This window comes from Sorghum bicolor, chromosome 3 (assembly GCF_000003195.3).
Source record: "Sorghum bicolor cultivar BTx623 chromosome 3, Sorghum_bicolor_NCBIv3, whole genome shotgun sequence".
NCBI lineage: Eukaryota > Viridiplantae > Streptophyta > Magnoliopsida > Poales > Poaceae > Sorghum > Sorghum bicolor.
In genome coordinates this window covers 61,354,629-61,370,685 of record NC_012872.2, presented here as the reverse complement: position 1 = coordinate 61,370,685, position 16,057 = coordinate 61,354,629, and the positions used below count along the sequence as shown (strand labels likewise).

The 16,057-nt window shown below is 42.0% G+C and overlaps 1 protein-coding gene across 1 annotated transcript; it reads right to left on the bottom strand.

Annotated features, from left to right (window-relative positions):
• On the bottom strand, positions 405-6,212 carry LOC110434039 (alliin lyase-like). The gene is made up of 5 exons (XM_021457608.1): positions 5,804-6,212; positions 1,922-2,219; positions 1,531-1,826; positions 1,114-1,400; positions 405-1,019 (listed from the first exon to the last, which is right to left on the bottom strand). The coding sequence occupies exons 1-5, from the start codon at positions 6,163-6,165 to the stop codon at positions 790-792; spliced, it is 1,473 nt and encodes a 490-aa protein (XP_021313283.1). The 5' UTR covers positions 6,166-6,212; the 3' UTR covers positions 405-789.

The following is a 16,057-nucleotide window of genomic DNA, read 5'->3' as shown; positions in this document are numbered from 1 at the left end:
CCACTTTCTTGTGGCCTGTACTTGCATGCTGAGACTGATTGGGGCTAAAATTTATCATGCTAAGGATTTGACAAGCCAAAATTAGATAAAAAATTTATGATGAATTTGGCAAGCTAAATATAAGAGGTTGGTAAGTTTTGATAACAAACCAATCAATACCCAAATTTATGGATTAACAAATTTTGGAAGCCAACCAATCAGGCCCGTTGATGGAACGCACTTCACTGACCATATCCAGCAGGTCGCTCAGGTTTTGGACTGTTGGTTGATCCGGACCGTACAGATTCCGAGCTGAGTTGGTGAAAAATACTGTGCTGATCGCTTGTGGTTGAACACTTGAATACTATCTATTTCCGCCTTTCGATCCGTTGACAATAACAAAGCTAATAATGAAACCATTGACGTCAGAGTACAACATATGATTCATATTATTACAGACAAGAAGGATGGAAATACGAAGTTGTATAAATCGAACGAATATACTGACCGCACAATTTGCGCCAATCCCAATATAGGTAGTTAATTACTATGGGAACACAGTCAACTTCTAGTTGACTGTTCCAGTACATTTGTAGAACAATCAGCGCCTAGCTGATCATTCGCATTTTGGCAGTGCATTAACTGTATCTTACCACGCCGCTTCACAAACTTGTCCTCATAGCTGCTATATACACACACCAGCTAGCTTATCACGAGAAACAATGGGCTCGATCGAACCCCAGAGTTTAGATTTGGTACTTTCCGCATCGGCGGACCCATTATTAAGCTTCCATGGATTAATTACCGTGATCACATTGAGCTGGAACCGTTGGAAGCGTCGTCGTGCTTCTCGGCATCGACAAGTTCTTGAAGCCTCTCCATGAGCACGTCGAAGTCGTCGTCCGACTTGAGGAGGCTGATCCTCGTGTACCTGCTGCTCGCCTCATATTGGACGCCGGTGCGCGAGATGATATTCGCCTTCAGCAGCGCCTCGTAGCAGTCTCCGTCTTCCTCCCTCTCGCACTTCACCCACGCGTAGGCTGTTTTGTTCAATCACCGGCAGTTAGTGCAGTCGTCTGCATGCAAGTGATAATTTCGATCGGATTCCATTCCAATCTCCAAATGTAACCTCACCTGGGGATGGCTGTCTGACCCTGTTGAAGTAGGTGCAGTACTCGGGCATGATCTTCTGCAGCGAGATGCGGCGGGACCGCGACACGACGGCGCTCAGCCTGAGCCACCTGCTGCGCATCACGCCGTGCCCGAAGCCGAAGATGTCGTCCTCGCCGTGCAGGTTGGCCAGCATGAACCTGACGATCCCCAGCATCCGCAGCTGGGTGTCCCGGGACGCACCCATGTTGCTGTTCGACAGGTAGTCTAACGCCCGCTCGGCCACCTTGTCATCCCTGATCAGCGCCCATCTGCAGTGTGCAATGCAATGCAACGCAACGCAACGCAACGCAACGCAACGCGCAGGATGATGAGAGGGGTGTGTGTGTTGTGTGTTAGTGTCACTAGCTCTGCATGCCCACGCACAAGAACTGCACATACCCGAATCTGCTGCCAGCATGGCCGGAAGGCTTGGAGATGGTGAACATCATGATGTCCTCGTCGGCGGCCGCAGGGATGTGGGTGAAGTGCGGCCAGTAGTAGGCGTGGTCGACGATGGCCGCCGCCGAGCTGCAGAGGACGGGCTTGCGGAGCATGGCGTCCGGGTTGTTTGGCGACGTGACGAACTCGATGAAGCCGTCGGTGGAGTTGGTCCGTGACGCGTTGGTCCACAAGGCCGTGGTTCCGGCCCACCTGTACTCGCGGCCGTCGAACATGGAGGTTTGCGATCTGTACGACTGCACGGTATTATATATGGATTCAGCACAAGAAATGATAACGGGCAGTGTGTGGGTGGGCATCATGGATGATTGGAAAAGGCTGGCTGACCGACCGGGTAATACGGCGCGGCCGCGACCACTCTGGACGGCGGCGAGGCGGCCGTGGCGTCCGGGGACAGCGCGTGCACCAGCGCGTTGATGAGCTGCAGGGAGCCGCTGGCGAAGACCAGGTGCTTGTCGTCTGCGACGGCGTTGCCTACGGCCCTGTGCAGGCGCCGGATCTGGCGCTCCAGCTCCACGGACTGGAAGCGGCCGGTGGTGGTGTAGCTCATGCGGTGCCACCCGGAGAACACCACGGCGCTGGCCGCCGCGTGACGCCGCCAGTACGGCTCCAAGAACAACGGGTTCCCGCTGCCACAACCAACACGACCGTCAGTCACCACATGGTTAATTAGCACCAAAGACCAAACAAACGGCACGCCCTGGGCCCGGGACTGTGAGCGCTCCTCGCTCCACTGCCAGTTGGGTGGGTGATTTTTTTTAGTATCGTAATCATGAATTAACTAGGTTTAAAAGATTCGTCTCGCGATTTACAAACGAACTGTGCAATTAGTTTTTATTTTCGTTTATATTTAATGCTTCATGCATGTACCGCAACATTCGATGTGACGAGAATTTTGAAAAACTTTTTAGGTTTTGAAGAAACTAAATAAGGCCTTAGATCTGCTGGTACCAATAAATACTCGTCTTTTTTAAAGAAAAATGCATTCTCGATTGGAGAAATCAAATTATTTAAACTTTGATCAAAATTATATTATTAGCATTTTAATATAAAATAAGTATCATTATATTTAACCAAATTATATATAAAATGTATATATTAGGATGCTGAACTGGTCGATAAATCTTAACACTACTCATAAATTTGGTTAAGCGCTTATTTGTTTGAGCTTATTTGCCGAATTTGCTAACTATTCTGTAGTATTTTTCTCTAATAATCAATAAACAGTACATTCAGCTATGATTTTATAGCCAAACTCTAAACTCGTTCGACTCACGCGGATCTATAATCGCATCTTGAACGGACAGAGTACCTAGCTAATTACTAGAAATTATTTGCATCTATTCACCGGCGGGAGGAAGCAGGAAGGAGGAACTAACAGTTTTTTTTAATCGGCGCAAAAAAGGATAGTAATTGGTGGCCGACAATTGTGACATGCAAAGATTTCTTTTCTGCTTTGGACATGACATGTCACCCAATTGTAAAGAGCATTTTAAGACTTTCCAAAACCCACTCATAATCTTAATTTCTTTTAAGATTAAAACAATATCTCAATTCTCAATCTTTCTGTACTTGAGAAAATCAACCTAAGAGCATCTCTAATAGTTCAAAAAAAAGCAATAGATAAATCACTTGAAAAACTCATCGATTTACCAATTGTTTTTTTTTTTGCAACTTGCTCTTGTAAATTTGCATTAGGTACCCTTTTAACCTTTTTATTCCTCGCCTCGTTCTTTCACCTTCTGATAGATACACACCGATTTTGACCAACAACACGTTTTCAAAACTCAGCCAAATCCGGGTGTCGCCGTTTAGGCCTCTATCAGCCGAAAAGAGACTGGAGAGGGCGGCTGGGGCTTTATAATTCGAGATGAAGATGGTGATATGATCACAGCCTAAGGCTTTGTTTACTTCCACCCAAAAATCTATTTTTTAAGATTCACCGTCACATCGAATCTTTAGACGCATGCATGAAGTATTAAATATAGATAAAAATAAAAACTAATTGCACGGTTTGGTCGAAATTTACGAAACGAATCTTTTGAGCTAGTTAGTCCATAGTTGGACAATAATTACCACAAACAAACGAAAGTGCTACAGTATCGCGAAAATTTTCCCTTCATAAACTAAACACGGGTCGACTGTCTCATGTTCTTAATCCGTTCCAAGCTGAAGTAGTGGCATGTTTACAAGGGTTGGCAGCGATTGATTTGGGTATAACCAGAGTCCACCTGGAAACTGATGCCTTGCAAGTCCAGCAAGCAGTAGAGTCACAGCGCTGGGACCTTTCCCTGGCCATAGGACGGAGGTCTGATAAGCGAAACCAAGGAGCTAGTGTACCTGAATTGTGTTGAGTTGAGTTTGCTATCAAGGCAGTTCCTTGCTCATGTTACAAAGTGGCGCATCATGAATTAGCTCCACTAGGGTGTGTGTGTTCTGTGGATGATGATCCTATCATGACTCATCTCTCAGCTAGTATTCTGAACATTGTTGCTGCCGAATGTGCAGACCCTTAATGGGAAAAAAACTCACAAACTCAGGACTAAAAAGTGCTATTCAAACTATTTAACCAACTGAGCTACAGAGTTAGACTGCTAGAGGCATTTTCGTCTTAATAGTAGTACTACTCAATAGTAGTCTAGTAATTAGAAATAGTAGCAAGACTGGAGTAATAGTTAAACATGTTGTTTGGTTGGTTTATTATTTTGATGTGAACCTGGTCAGAATGGTATAGCAGTGTGTTAGTTTTTGTTTTTTTTGACGGATGATACAAACGATGCTATCGGAACAGATTCAAACCATCCGTGAGCTGATCACGCTCGATAGGCACCCGTAGGCCGTAGCCGATCATCCTCGCATCCAGCAATAGCCCCTTGTCATAATGTCATGTAACTATAAAATTGTAGGATAGTTTTTATAATTAGGCCTTGTTAGTTCACCTAAAAAAACTTTTCAAGATTTCTGGTCACATCAAATCTTGCGGCACATGTACAAAGTATTAAATATAATAAAAATCAAAATTAAGGCCTTGTTTAGTTCACCCCAAAACCAAAAAAATTTCAAGATTCTCCGTCACATCGAATCTTGCAACACATGCATGGAGCATTAAATATAGATGAAAAAACAAAAACTAATTGCACAGTTTGTCTGTAAATCGCGAGACGAATCTTTTAAGCCTAGTTACTTCATAATTGGACAATGTTTGTCAAATAAAAACGAAAATGCTATAGTGTCAAAATCCAAAAACTTTTTGGATCTAAAAAGGCTTAATTACACAGTTTACTTGTAAATCGCAAGATGAATCTTTTGAATCCAATTAGTCTATGGTTGAACAATAATTGCCAAATAAAAACAAAAATGCTACGGTACCCAAAACCAAAAAAAAAATTTCAGAACTAAACAAGACCTTACTAAATAATCTAAGACTGCACATAAAAACCATATTTCTATGAATGAATTCTTCAGGTTATTTTTTTTCCGGTTCCTCTATCTTCTCTCTTAACATCTATCTATCATAGATATCTCTATCTTCATCTCGGGTAGACATAGTTTTAAATTATTTTTTCTCTCTCTCTCCTCTTTAATTCTAATACAATATTACTTTTCCATGTAAGTATTTATTAAAACTGTTCTATACATATATCATTTTTTCTTATATTTTTTAAAAATAAGATATCAAAGTTGTGTTTTAGAGACCGTGTCACTGTGCTAAACGACTTCTACATCCTATACGAAGAGAGTATTTTGGTAAGTTGGACAATCAGTTAGGGTGAAGTTCGACTTTCAGCACCCATAGTCTATAATCCGCTCGTTCCTGGATTACGGGATTATGGTAATTGAGAATTTTAATTATCATAATTCATCATATAATTAATTGATCAAAATTTGATTATATAATCTGATTATTATAGTCAGAAGGGTATCAAAAAAGGCAAAAAGGAGAGAGAAAAAACTGCTTTCCCGTTATCACTACTCGACCAATCAAAGAAGGTAATCGTTAATTCCCCCCTTTTGCGTTGACGCTAGGTATAAGGTTGCCGTGGTGGAACCAAACAACACCTAACTTGTTTCAAGCTCACATAATACTCAGAACAGGCAAGAAATTATGCGCCTCTACTTGCCATCATGGACACGAGACTGCTCGAGTGCTCGGCCAGCTGAAACAAGCAAGACAAGCACAAGCTAGCAGAAGCAGGAGCACGCGAAAATATACCTGTCGGCGTCGGCGGTGCAGTTGGGCGTGCGAAGGGAGCAGTCCGGCCCCGCGAAGCAGCTGTTGCACTCGCACCCGGGCCTCCCGTCCTCGCCGGCGACGCCATCGAGGAACACCTGCCCGTGGCCCGAGCACTCCACGGCGGCCACCGCCTCGGCCTCCCTGGCCGCCTGCAGAGACCAGGTGAGCCCGCAGCTGCTGCCACCGCCGTCGTCGTCACGGAGCAGCGGCCGGGACGGCGAGAGCAAGAAGTGGTGCGCGAGGAAGATGGCGTTGAGGAGCAGCGATGAGTAGAGGAGGCCGATCGCGAGGCCGCCGGCAGGGCCTCGTGTTGCATGCGGCCGTGCACCTGCCAGCTCCATTATTGAAGTGTCTCTGCTCTGGTTTCTCAAAACCAAGGGTAGTACATATTTAACATAGTGCTGATGCTGACTGGTGAACCCGTGGTACTGTCAACTTGGGGGCATAATGATCCGAGCTCGGATCGTCAGCAATTCGTCATGCCCCTAAATAAAGTACCTGTACAAAACTCTACCATACGCAGATATCATTTTCTAGACAGGCACCTAAGAACCGCTACTATTCTTTTTTTTTGGGCCTGAGTATCAGGGCAAAAATAACTATTTACACTGTTTATCTGTAATTTACAAGATAAATCTTTTGAACCTAGTTAATTCATAGTTAGATAATTGTTAAATGCAGAGGAAAGTGTTATAGTGTCAAATAGTCTAGAAAGCTAACGTATAAAACTATTGAAGAGGAAAACTATTGAATCAGGATCTGAACGCTGGGTTGATACTGGACGCAAGGTATCGCAAAAAAGACCCGGACGTATCGCTTGCAATGTCATAGACTCATGGTTCGATGTTATACTGGAGATTTTTTATTAAAAAAAATCTGGAGAAGAGTTGTTTTCGAAAAAAAAACTGGAGAAGAGTTGTTTTCTGACGGATATCCTTGTGTTTGTGATCTGGAAACCTAATATACTATAGAGTATGTCTTCGTTAGTTGTCAGTGTGACTATTTTTTTTTAGAAAAGAGAATATATTGATATCCTAGCTTTTGTATGGATCGATGTATATGGCTATTCAATATTATATTACAGTTAATTGTTGTACCATATAACCATGCACGAGTTAGGATGACAATGTCTCCTTAATAAAAAACAGGTGGGGCCGTCATCCTCTTGGTCACGTTTTTTTAATTCTCCATAGAATACAAAATACAAAATGTTAAGTACTTTGGAATGATTAAATGCAAAATGTTAATTTTTTTCATGGGTGCTTTTATTTCCATCCAAAATACCAATTTTTTTCCGATATTTTTAATTCCATCCAAAATCTAAATGAAGAATAGCCACTTTTTTGTCAAAATTTTTATAGGATATTTAGTTCAATTATACAAAATGTATCCAAAAACTTAATTTTTTTTGGGATGAAAGGGGAATTATCCCCATAATCCCGAAGCCATGGAGACCATAGGGTGGGTGGCAATTGGCATCGATCAGTACGTGACGTTAATCGTCCTTTTATGTTCATGGCTGCAACAACTTTTATGGACGAATCTGCTGGGTTGTTAGGGTTGTTAGGGTTGTTAGCCTGTTTCATCGACGCTCTGTTAACATCTACTAGTACTCTCTTCCCAATTCCCAAGGCATGGTACAGGCCGGGGACTAATATATACACCGATCACCATCACATGTATTTCTTCATTAGATAAATATAAAACAGATTTAAAAATACAACTCACCTGCTTGCAGCTTTGATTTGTTTATTTACAAGTCTATTAACTGGGAGATCAAATTCAAACAAAAAAAATAATACATTTCTTTTTTTATTCCCGGTCGGAATTGTTTTATTATGCTTTTCACTCAGATGTCTAACCAGGCATGCCAAATCCAGGAATACAATTTCTCTTTCGGTAATGATGTGGAGCGGGCGTCCGGCGCTCCCGCAACCGTCCGGACGCGCCGTATGTGGGCTTTCAGGCCGTTTCGGACCGGTTTCGGAGCGTGGGCGGCCCACTTCATTCGCGTCTTCATTCCTGGACGGTTTCCCCACTCCCACTCATCCGACACGCCCCATTCCGACAACCGCAGTCGCGAGCGCATCCACCGCATCGCGCGCGGCGCCTCCACCGCGCCTCCCGTCTCCAGCGCGTCGCCGACCGTGGGCGCGCGGCTGGCCTCGAGTGCGCGGCCAGCCTCGAGCGCGCGGCCAGCCTCCACCTCGGCGCGACGCCACCGCGCCATCCGCCCACCGTGCCGATCTACACCGCGACGCTCGTCTCCACCGCGCCGGCCGTGTTCACCGCGGCGCTCGTCTCCACCGCGCCTCCAACCTTCCAGCGTGCCGCGCCGTACGCCCCCACCATGGCGTCTGCGTGCTGCCCTTTGCCGTGAAGGTACGAAGCCCGTTGCGTGGTCCACTCCGATCCTCTCAGCGTCGACCATCGCATCCTCGCCCCCGTGAGGAATCGCATTCGCGCGGCCCGCTCTTCACAAGGATTGCGACGGTTACTCGTCTCCCCCAACCCTAGCAGCGCAGGTAACACTCAGTGCTCCTTCTAATCACTTGCTGAAGCTAGATTTAGGCGAAAGTGTGCCATGGCTCCCCTTGCTGCGGGAGAAATTGGGGAGAAATTAGAGCTACTACTCTACTCACGCTTGACTGCATGTATGCATGTCTCATATTGTTGCACTTCTTCCTGAGTTAGCTATATTCACTCCTAGGTATGCATGTCATGTACAAATTATTACCCGAATTATTATAGATTTTTGTTTTTGTTTTTGTTGAGACCTTCACATATTTGATTGACTTTTGTATTAGTTATGAGATATTTTTCATGTAGTTAAATTGTGCTGACATTACATAGCGCTTGAATTAGTTGTTGTTCATGATTATGATGAAATTGACCCCCTCTTCATCCTAATCCTACCTCCGCCACTGCTTATAATCCATACCTGTTATGTATTTCTCCTTGTCATCGGCTTCTCATCGGTAACTGTTGTTTGTTTTTTTAGCGATGCATACCAGATCAGGCCTAAATGCTTCACCCGGCAGAGTTGATTCGCCTAGCAGCAGCGATGATGAGGCAGATGCTGGGCGGGATGCTGGGCGGGGTCGTGGTCGCCAACGTCAGGCAGTGAGGAAGATTTCCAACACTAGGGCCCGAGCGGCTGTTGCAGTGAGCAGGGCTCGAACGACTGTTGTAGTGGGCAGAGACAAGGGCAACACCGCTAAGAAGGCAGGTCAAGCATCTTCGAGCAATCCACGAGCCAACCTCTCGGTGAAAAAATCTCCAATGAAGAATGTCAACAAGCAGCAAGGTATGATTATTGTGTAATGTTTGGATTTGTGATCAGTCGCCCATGCTCTATATAATTTCTGGATCTGTCACAATAATCAACTTTTGAACATGTTTCATTAACCATTATTTCTTTGTTTCACCATGACATTACCAGTGTTTCATACCTTTTTGTACATATATATTTTGCAACAATCAACAACATGGCATCTATATATTGGCATGTTTCATTTTTTACAATTTACAATGTGATTTGTACAGAGCATGTATGTTGTCCACCTGTGTGTTTGATACATGTATCACCTTGTGTGTATTTTTTAAAGTGTTACAAACTATATACCCCAATTTTTGGATTTAATTTTAATATGTTGTTTTCTCTATCTTTTTTTACACAGCAATTAATGTTTCCAAAACCAAAAGCAGTGGCGATGCCTTCAAAACCAGATTTTCGTTGCACAGGATCCGTGACTGCAAGTTCAATCAGGAACAAATAGGTTGGATAAATGAGGCTGGTTTAGGTGCTTTACTTGGCATGTCTGACTTTTCCGTGCTTGTGAATCTTGTTGCATGGATCATGAAGCACATTGACCCTGATTTGAGAGAGTTTAGGCGCAAAGATAAAGTTATCGTATTTGACAAGCAGCTTATTTGCAACATTCTTGGTGTGCCAAGTGGAGATGAGCCTGTTAAGCTTACTTGCAATGCGGATGAATATGAAGCATTCCTAAAGATTTGTGAGCCTTTTATGGTTGGAGTGCGAGGAAAATTGTCCTAATGCATTGATGTGTTGAAAACAGCTAATGACAAGACCACTTTTCTGAGGGCATTCATGTTGCTTGCCTTGGGGTCTGTACTCTGCCCAGGCACAGACAATGCCATCACCCCACGACACTTGCACAACTTAAAGGATGTCTCTCTAATTAGATCATTTGATTGGACTGGGCACATTCTTGATAATTTGATGAATGAAGTCCGAAAGTACCAATCCTTTTCAAAACAAGATGAAGGTGCTACCGAATGTCCTTACCTTGGCTCTTGCCTTGTGGTTTTTGCGGTATGTTCATTATCCCTTCTATGTTGTACCCATCCGTATTTCCATTGCAATGACTTTGCTGATCTGTTTCAATGGTACTACCTTATATGTTGCATTAGCTATCTATATATGTTTGATTACATAAGTTTGCACATACTGCAGCCGCGATTTCCTAATGTTGGGCCTTCATGATTTTTTGTACCATTTGTAATGTAGATTGCATACATGGACTGTCTTCACATACCTGCTGACCGGGCTACTCACAAAATCAACTATTCTGTCCCACGCATTTGCCATGTCACCAAGAAAGACTTTGAATTCATTTCAAATGTTGACAGGAGTAGGGTTCAGCTTAATGCATATGGGCAGCAACCTGTGAGTTTGATGTTTTTTTCCATCTTCATTCATCTTTAGTCATTCCTTTTAGCCATTGCATTATTTATTTCTTTGTTATAATATATCTTCATTCATTGTTAGTTCCGAAAGAAAAGCCCCTATCCTATCCCAGTTCCCATGACTGGTTACACTCCGTCTCCATTGTCTGGACAAGATGAAGATCCAGTGCAGCCAAGCCTTAATGACTGGATGGATTCCCAAGGCACTTCCTCCCGCCATCCAGATGGTACTCATGCGGTTTCCATTGAGGTGATTTTGTCAAAACAAACTTGAAAATTCCAGACATGTTGCACAATGTGCATTCATATGTTGCACTGTACTTTTCCCAATGTTTCATTCTCTCCACTTCATATATTGCATTATTTATTGCAGTCTCTTCCTGAAGAATACCAAGTTCTATTGGCGGAGCATAATTCTTTGTTGGAGAGAGATTTTGATGAGGTTGCAAATACAATGAAAGAGCAAGGAAAGGCGATTATGGCAAAGCGTGGTGCTGAGTTGGCTTCTAAATTTATTCATTTGAACAAACGTTTGAATGATGTTGCTGATATGTCAAATAAGATGAGCCACCTAAAGAAACCTACCAATGACAATGTCAACATGCATCCTCCACCAGATCCAACACGTTCAGCTGCTGTGTCCCCCAAAAAACCATCTAACCCATTAGAGAGTACAACACATGCAAGTACTTCTAGTGCAGCAATCGCACCGGAGGAGAGTACAAAAGTTCCATTTCCTTCCCCTCCACCAATTGCACCGGATGTGAGTAGAAAAGGTCCAGTTCCTTCATCTCCACTAATCCCACCAGCAGATAGCACTAAATATGCAGTTCCTTCCCCTCCACTGATCTTACCAGATGAGAGTACTAAAGGTCCAATTCCTTCCCCTCTAGCAATCCCAGCAAAGGATATCAGAAAAGATCCAGTTCCTTGCAAGCCATCAAGCCCTTCCGCTTCATATATAGATCCTTATATAGATGATATCCCTTCATTTGACCTATTCCAACCTGAGGACCCAGAGTACAAAGATGTCTGTGGAGAAAGATCAAGAAGCCCTACGCCTACCGGTAAACACTCCTAATCTGTATATGTGTTCAAATGTGGCTTATTTTTCCCTTTTTTTCTATACCCATTGCAATAACTTTCCTAATCTGTTTCATTTGTACCATCTCATGTGTTGCAGTATATCTGCCTATATGTTTCAGTATTTATATTTTCTAAATACTGCAGCCTTGATTTCATATTGTTTCATTAGTACTAGCTTATGTGTTGCAACAACCATTCATATATGTTTCAGTGATACTACCAAATGTGTTGCAGTATATCTGTCTATATGTTTTATTAGTTATATTTTCTAAATACTGCAGCCTTGATTTCATATTGTTTCATTAGTACTGGCTTATGTGTTGCAACTACCATTCATATATGTTTCAGTGATACTACCAAATGTGTTGCAGTATATCTGTCTATATGTTTTAGGATACTTGTTTCCATATACTTTATCCCATACTTTTTGTGTCTAGCATACACAACCGTTGATGCTTCCAAGGACAATCAACCAGGCTCAAGCACAATTGATAAAAGGAATAGAAAGAAGAGGAAAAGAATTGATGTTGGGCTTGGGCCGAAGCAAACAAGACCGAAGAGTGATGATGCTGATATCAAAGAAATTTGGAACAACTTTTTAGCTAAAAGAGCCTTCGATCAGGGATTCCAGTTAGAGGGTGAATGCCAACCGTGAGTTTACCCACTCCCCACTCCTCATATCTTCGATCAGGGGATACAACTTTGAATTGTCCTACACTTTGTGCGCTGTTTAATGTGCTACCCATATTTTGTTGCACCAGGCTTGTTTACTTCTTGTGAATGTAGTATGCATGTGTTGAAACTAGCTATTTTTTTTGTTTCTATACTTCATTCATACTTGTTGAAACAAGCTTATTTTGGTGTAGCACTTCGCTCATCTTTCTTGTAGTAAGTTTTGATTATATCTCCTTTCCTTTTTCTACAAGGCCACCTTTCGTTGAGATTGATCACTTTCACATTACGTACGATGAGTTCTATGATTCCTTCAAGGCAAGGGGATTGGTTGGTAACAATGTAATGGCTTTGTGGAGTTATGAGTTCAATCTTGACCAGCTTCAAATGCTTAAAGAGAATAAAACAAGAGATATTAAATTTGCTTTCCCCCAGTTGGCCACGGTAATGATACAATACCTGTGACTTTCTATTTCTAAATGAATTCCTCGAACTCATCTTTTATTTAGCTTTTTTCATTTCTTATTTTTCCAACCTTTTTTTTGTGTGTGTGCTGCACAGTCATTCTTGAGTGTGGATCCAGCTTCTTTCAGTAATGATGGGACTCTCAAGAAAATTTACACCAAGATAAATGAAACATGGACTATCGCCAAGATGGATCTGGTACGTGAGGTGTACATACATTGTTTCGTTCCAATGAGAAAGGCCATCAACGAAGCAAGATACACTCATTTCAAATGTTTCCATACATGTTGCACAATGTGCATTCATATGTTGCACTGTACTTTTCCCAATGTTTCATTCTCTCCACTTCATATATTGCATTGTCATTTGCTACATGTGTCAATGACTGAAAGGTGTTTGCAGATGTTCTTTCCGATAATTTTTCAAGACCACTGGGTGCTTCTTTGTGTTAGTATGTTCATGAAGCAAATTGCCTTCTTTGACTCTTTAAGCGCCTCTAAGGAGATCTCATGTTTGAAGTGTGCCCAGAACTTGGTAAGTGGATCGGTGGATTCCTTGCTGTTCATTCTGCTTTTGTTAAAATAAATCTCGATTTCATGTTGCATCATTCTTTCTTTAGATGTTGAAGTAGCTCTTGATTCTGGGTTGCATTTGTATTCCTGAATTGTTTCATTTATTTTCAGATTCAGAATTTTGCAGCCACCACACTGAAACATGGGGTACTCAGAACTGATGTGTCTCGTTCTGAGTGGATCTACCCCGAGGGATATCCTAAACAAAAGAATGTGTATGTTGCACTTTTAGCATGTCCTTCCTAGTCATCATTGCCTAATGATTTGTATGTTCACATGTTTTATTTTCCTTTTTCTTTAAAAGGTATGACTGCGGGATATTTACAATGGTTTATATGGATGCATGGGATGGCAAGAAGATTGTGGATCCATCACTTGTGAAAGTATGTGTTTTGATTCTAAAATATTCTTATTTTTATAAATCTTATTTTTTGTCTCTAAATATGCTTGCTCAGTCTTGCTTTGCTTTCTTTTTTTCATTATGTCTCTGCCTAGGATTCGGTGCTAGACTTCAGGAAGCATGCTGCTGCACTACTCCTTGGATCAGAACACAATGTGGTTAAGCTAGATGAATTTGTGAAGAAGTACAATGCCAGGAAGACCTGATGAAGTTGACGCTATGTAGATAGGAGGTGTTAGGAGAGCGATGTGCCATGAAACATCATATTTCTTGTAATATGGAGTTGATTCATGATACACTACGTTATCTATCGGTCCATGCTTGTTAATGTTTGTTCAGTGTTGCTGTAATTTGAGATGTAACAGAAGTTGATAACTGTTTCCTTGGAGAATTACAGATGTAACAGTGTTGAACCATTGCTGTTTCACTAGAGTAATTCAGATGTAACAATAGTGCTACTATGCTGTTGCAATAGAAGATTTCAGATGTAACAGTGTTGAACCATTGCTGTTTCACTAGAGTAATTCAGATGTAACAATAGTGCTACTATGCTGTTGCAATAGAAGATTTCAGATGTAACAGTGTTTAACCATTGCTGTTTCACTAGAGTAATTCAGATGTAACAATAGTGCTACTATGCTGTTGCAATAGAAGATTACATATGTAACAATGTTCAACCTTTGCTGTTTCACTAGAGTAATTCAGATGTAACAATAGTGCTACTATGCTGTTGCAATAGAAGATTACATATGTAAGAGTGTTCAACCTTTGCTGTTTCACTAGAGTAATTCCGATGTAACAATAGTGCTACCATACTGTTGCAATAGAAGATTACATATGTAACAGTGTTCAACATTTTGAATGTACACAGTAGATACAACTGTTTCATTAGGATATCTTCATATGTAACTGTATTGAAACTTTGCTGTTTCAGTAGAGTAACTCAGATGTAACATTAGTACTGCCCATTTGAAATGAGTGCCCTTGCTTCGTTGATGGCCTTTCTCATTGGAACGAAACAATGTATATACACCTCACGTACCAGATCCATCTTGGCGATAGTCCATGTTTCATTTATCTTGGTGTAAATTTTCTTGAGAGTCCCATCATTACTGAAAGAAGCTGGATCCACACTCAAGAATGACTGTGCAGCACACACACAAAAAAAGGTTGGAAAAATAAGAAATGAAAAAAGCTAAATAAAAGATGAGTTCGAGGAATTCATTTAGAAATAGAAAGTCACAGGTATTGTATCATTACCGTGGCCAACTGGGGGAAAGCAAATTTAATATCTCTTGTTTTATTCTCTTTAAGCATTTGAAGCTGGTCAAGATTGAACTCATAACTCCACAAAGCCATTACATTGTTACCAACCAATCCCCTTGCCTTGAAGGAATCATAGAACTCATCGTACGTAATGTGAAAGTGATCAATCTCAACGAAAGGTGGCCTTGTAGAAAAAGGAAAGGAGATATAATCAAAACTTACTACAAGAAAGATGAGCGAAGTGCTACACCAAAAGAAGCTTCAGTTCGTATATAAAACTAAATTGGTTTATAATTTATAAATCAATGAGTGCCTCATATATACACTTATTTTTGTTCAAGGAATATAAATCTACAGCTTTAACTCTGTGTCCCTTAGGTGCATTGCTGCCGATAAGAACTTGCACGTCTCCACACCGTGGCCTTCTTCGTGGCATACCAAGCACACCGACTCTTTGGCTTTGTCTTTCTTAGCGTTGGACTTGTTCTTCTTTATTGCTTTTTCTTTCACTTGTTGTACAATGGTCTTCTTACGGTCAACCTTGTTCCTAGGCCTCCCTTGTGGATCTTTTGCTGGAGGGTTCTTGAACTTTGTTTGTTTCACCCCTCTCTCCACCTCCTTTGCACCCTCAACTACATTTGGGGGATCATTTTGTCTTGAAATCAATGCTTTCGTGGTTTTCTTCACCTTTTCCCTCAAATGATTGATCCCTTGTGAACCCACCATGTACTCTTCTGGACCCACACAAGCATCAGCAGCTAGCTGTGTCATTTTCCTACACAATGCATTGTACCTCAGCTTATTTGTCGCTGGAACACCAAACACTGGTTCAGGACCTGACAAATGTTGAGGAACTTTCAGCGTAGCTTCTTCAGACCACCTGTGCAGCAGATACTTCTGTGGTACATGTTGCACATCAAGTGTAGTAAAGACTTTCAGGATGTGAGGACATAGGAGACCATCTTGGTCAAACATGTTGCAAGAGCAAGTGTATGTTTCAGACCCCTGATTCGCAGCAACATTGTATGTTTTCAATGTCACCTCACCTTCCTTGTATAC

Coding starts and splice junctions, on each gene's coding strand:
- LOC110434039 (XM_021457608.1), bottom strand. CDS start 6,165: ATGGAGCTGGCAGGTGCACGGCCGCATGCAACACGAGGCCCTGCCGGC. Junction 2,220..5,803: donor TGCACCGCCGACGCCGACAG/GTATATTTTCGC, acceptor TGGTTGTGGCAG/CGGGAACCCGTTGTTCTTGG. Junction 1,827..1,921: donor CGGCCGCGCCGTATTACCCG/GTCGGTCAGCCA, acceptor AATACCGTGCAG/TCGTACAGATCGCAAACCTC.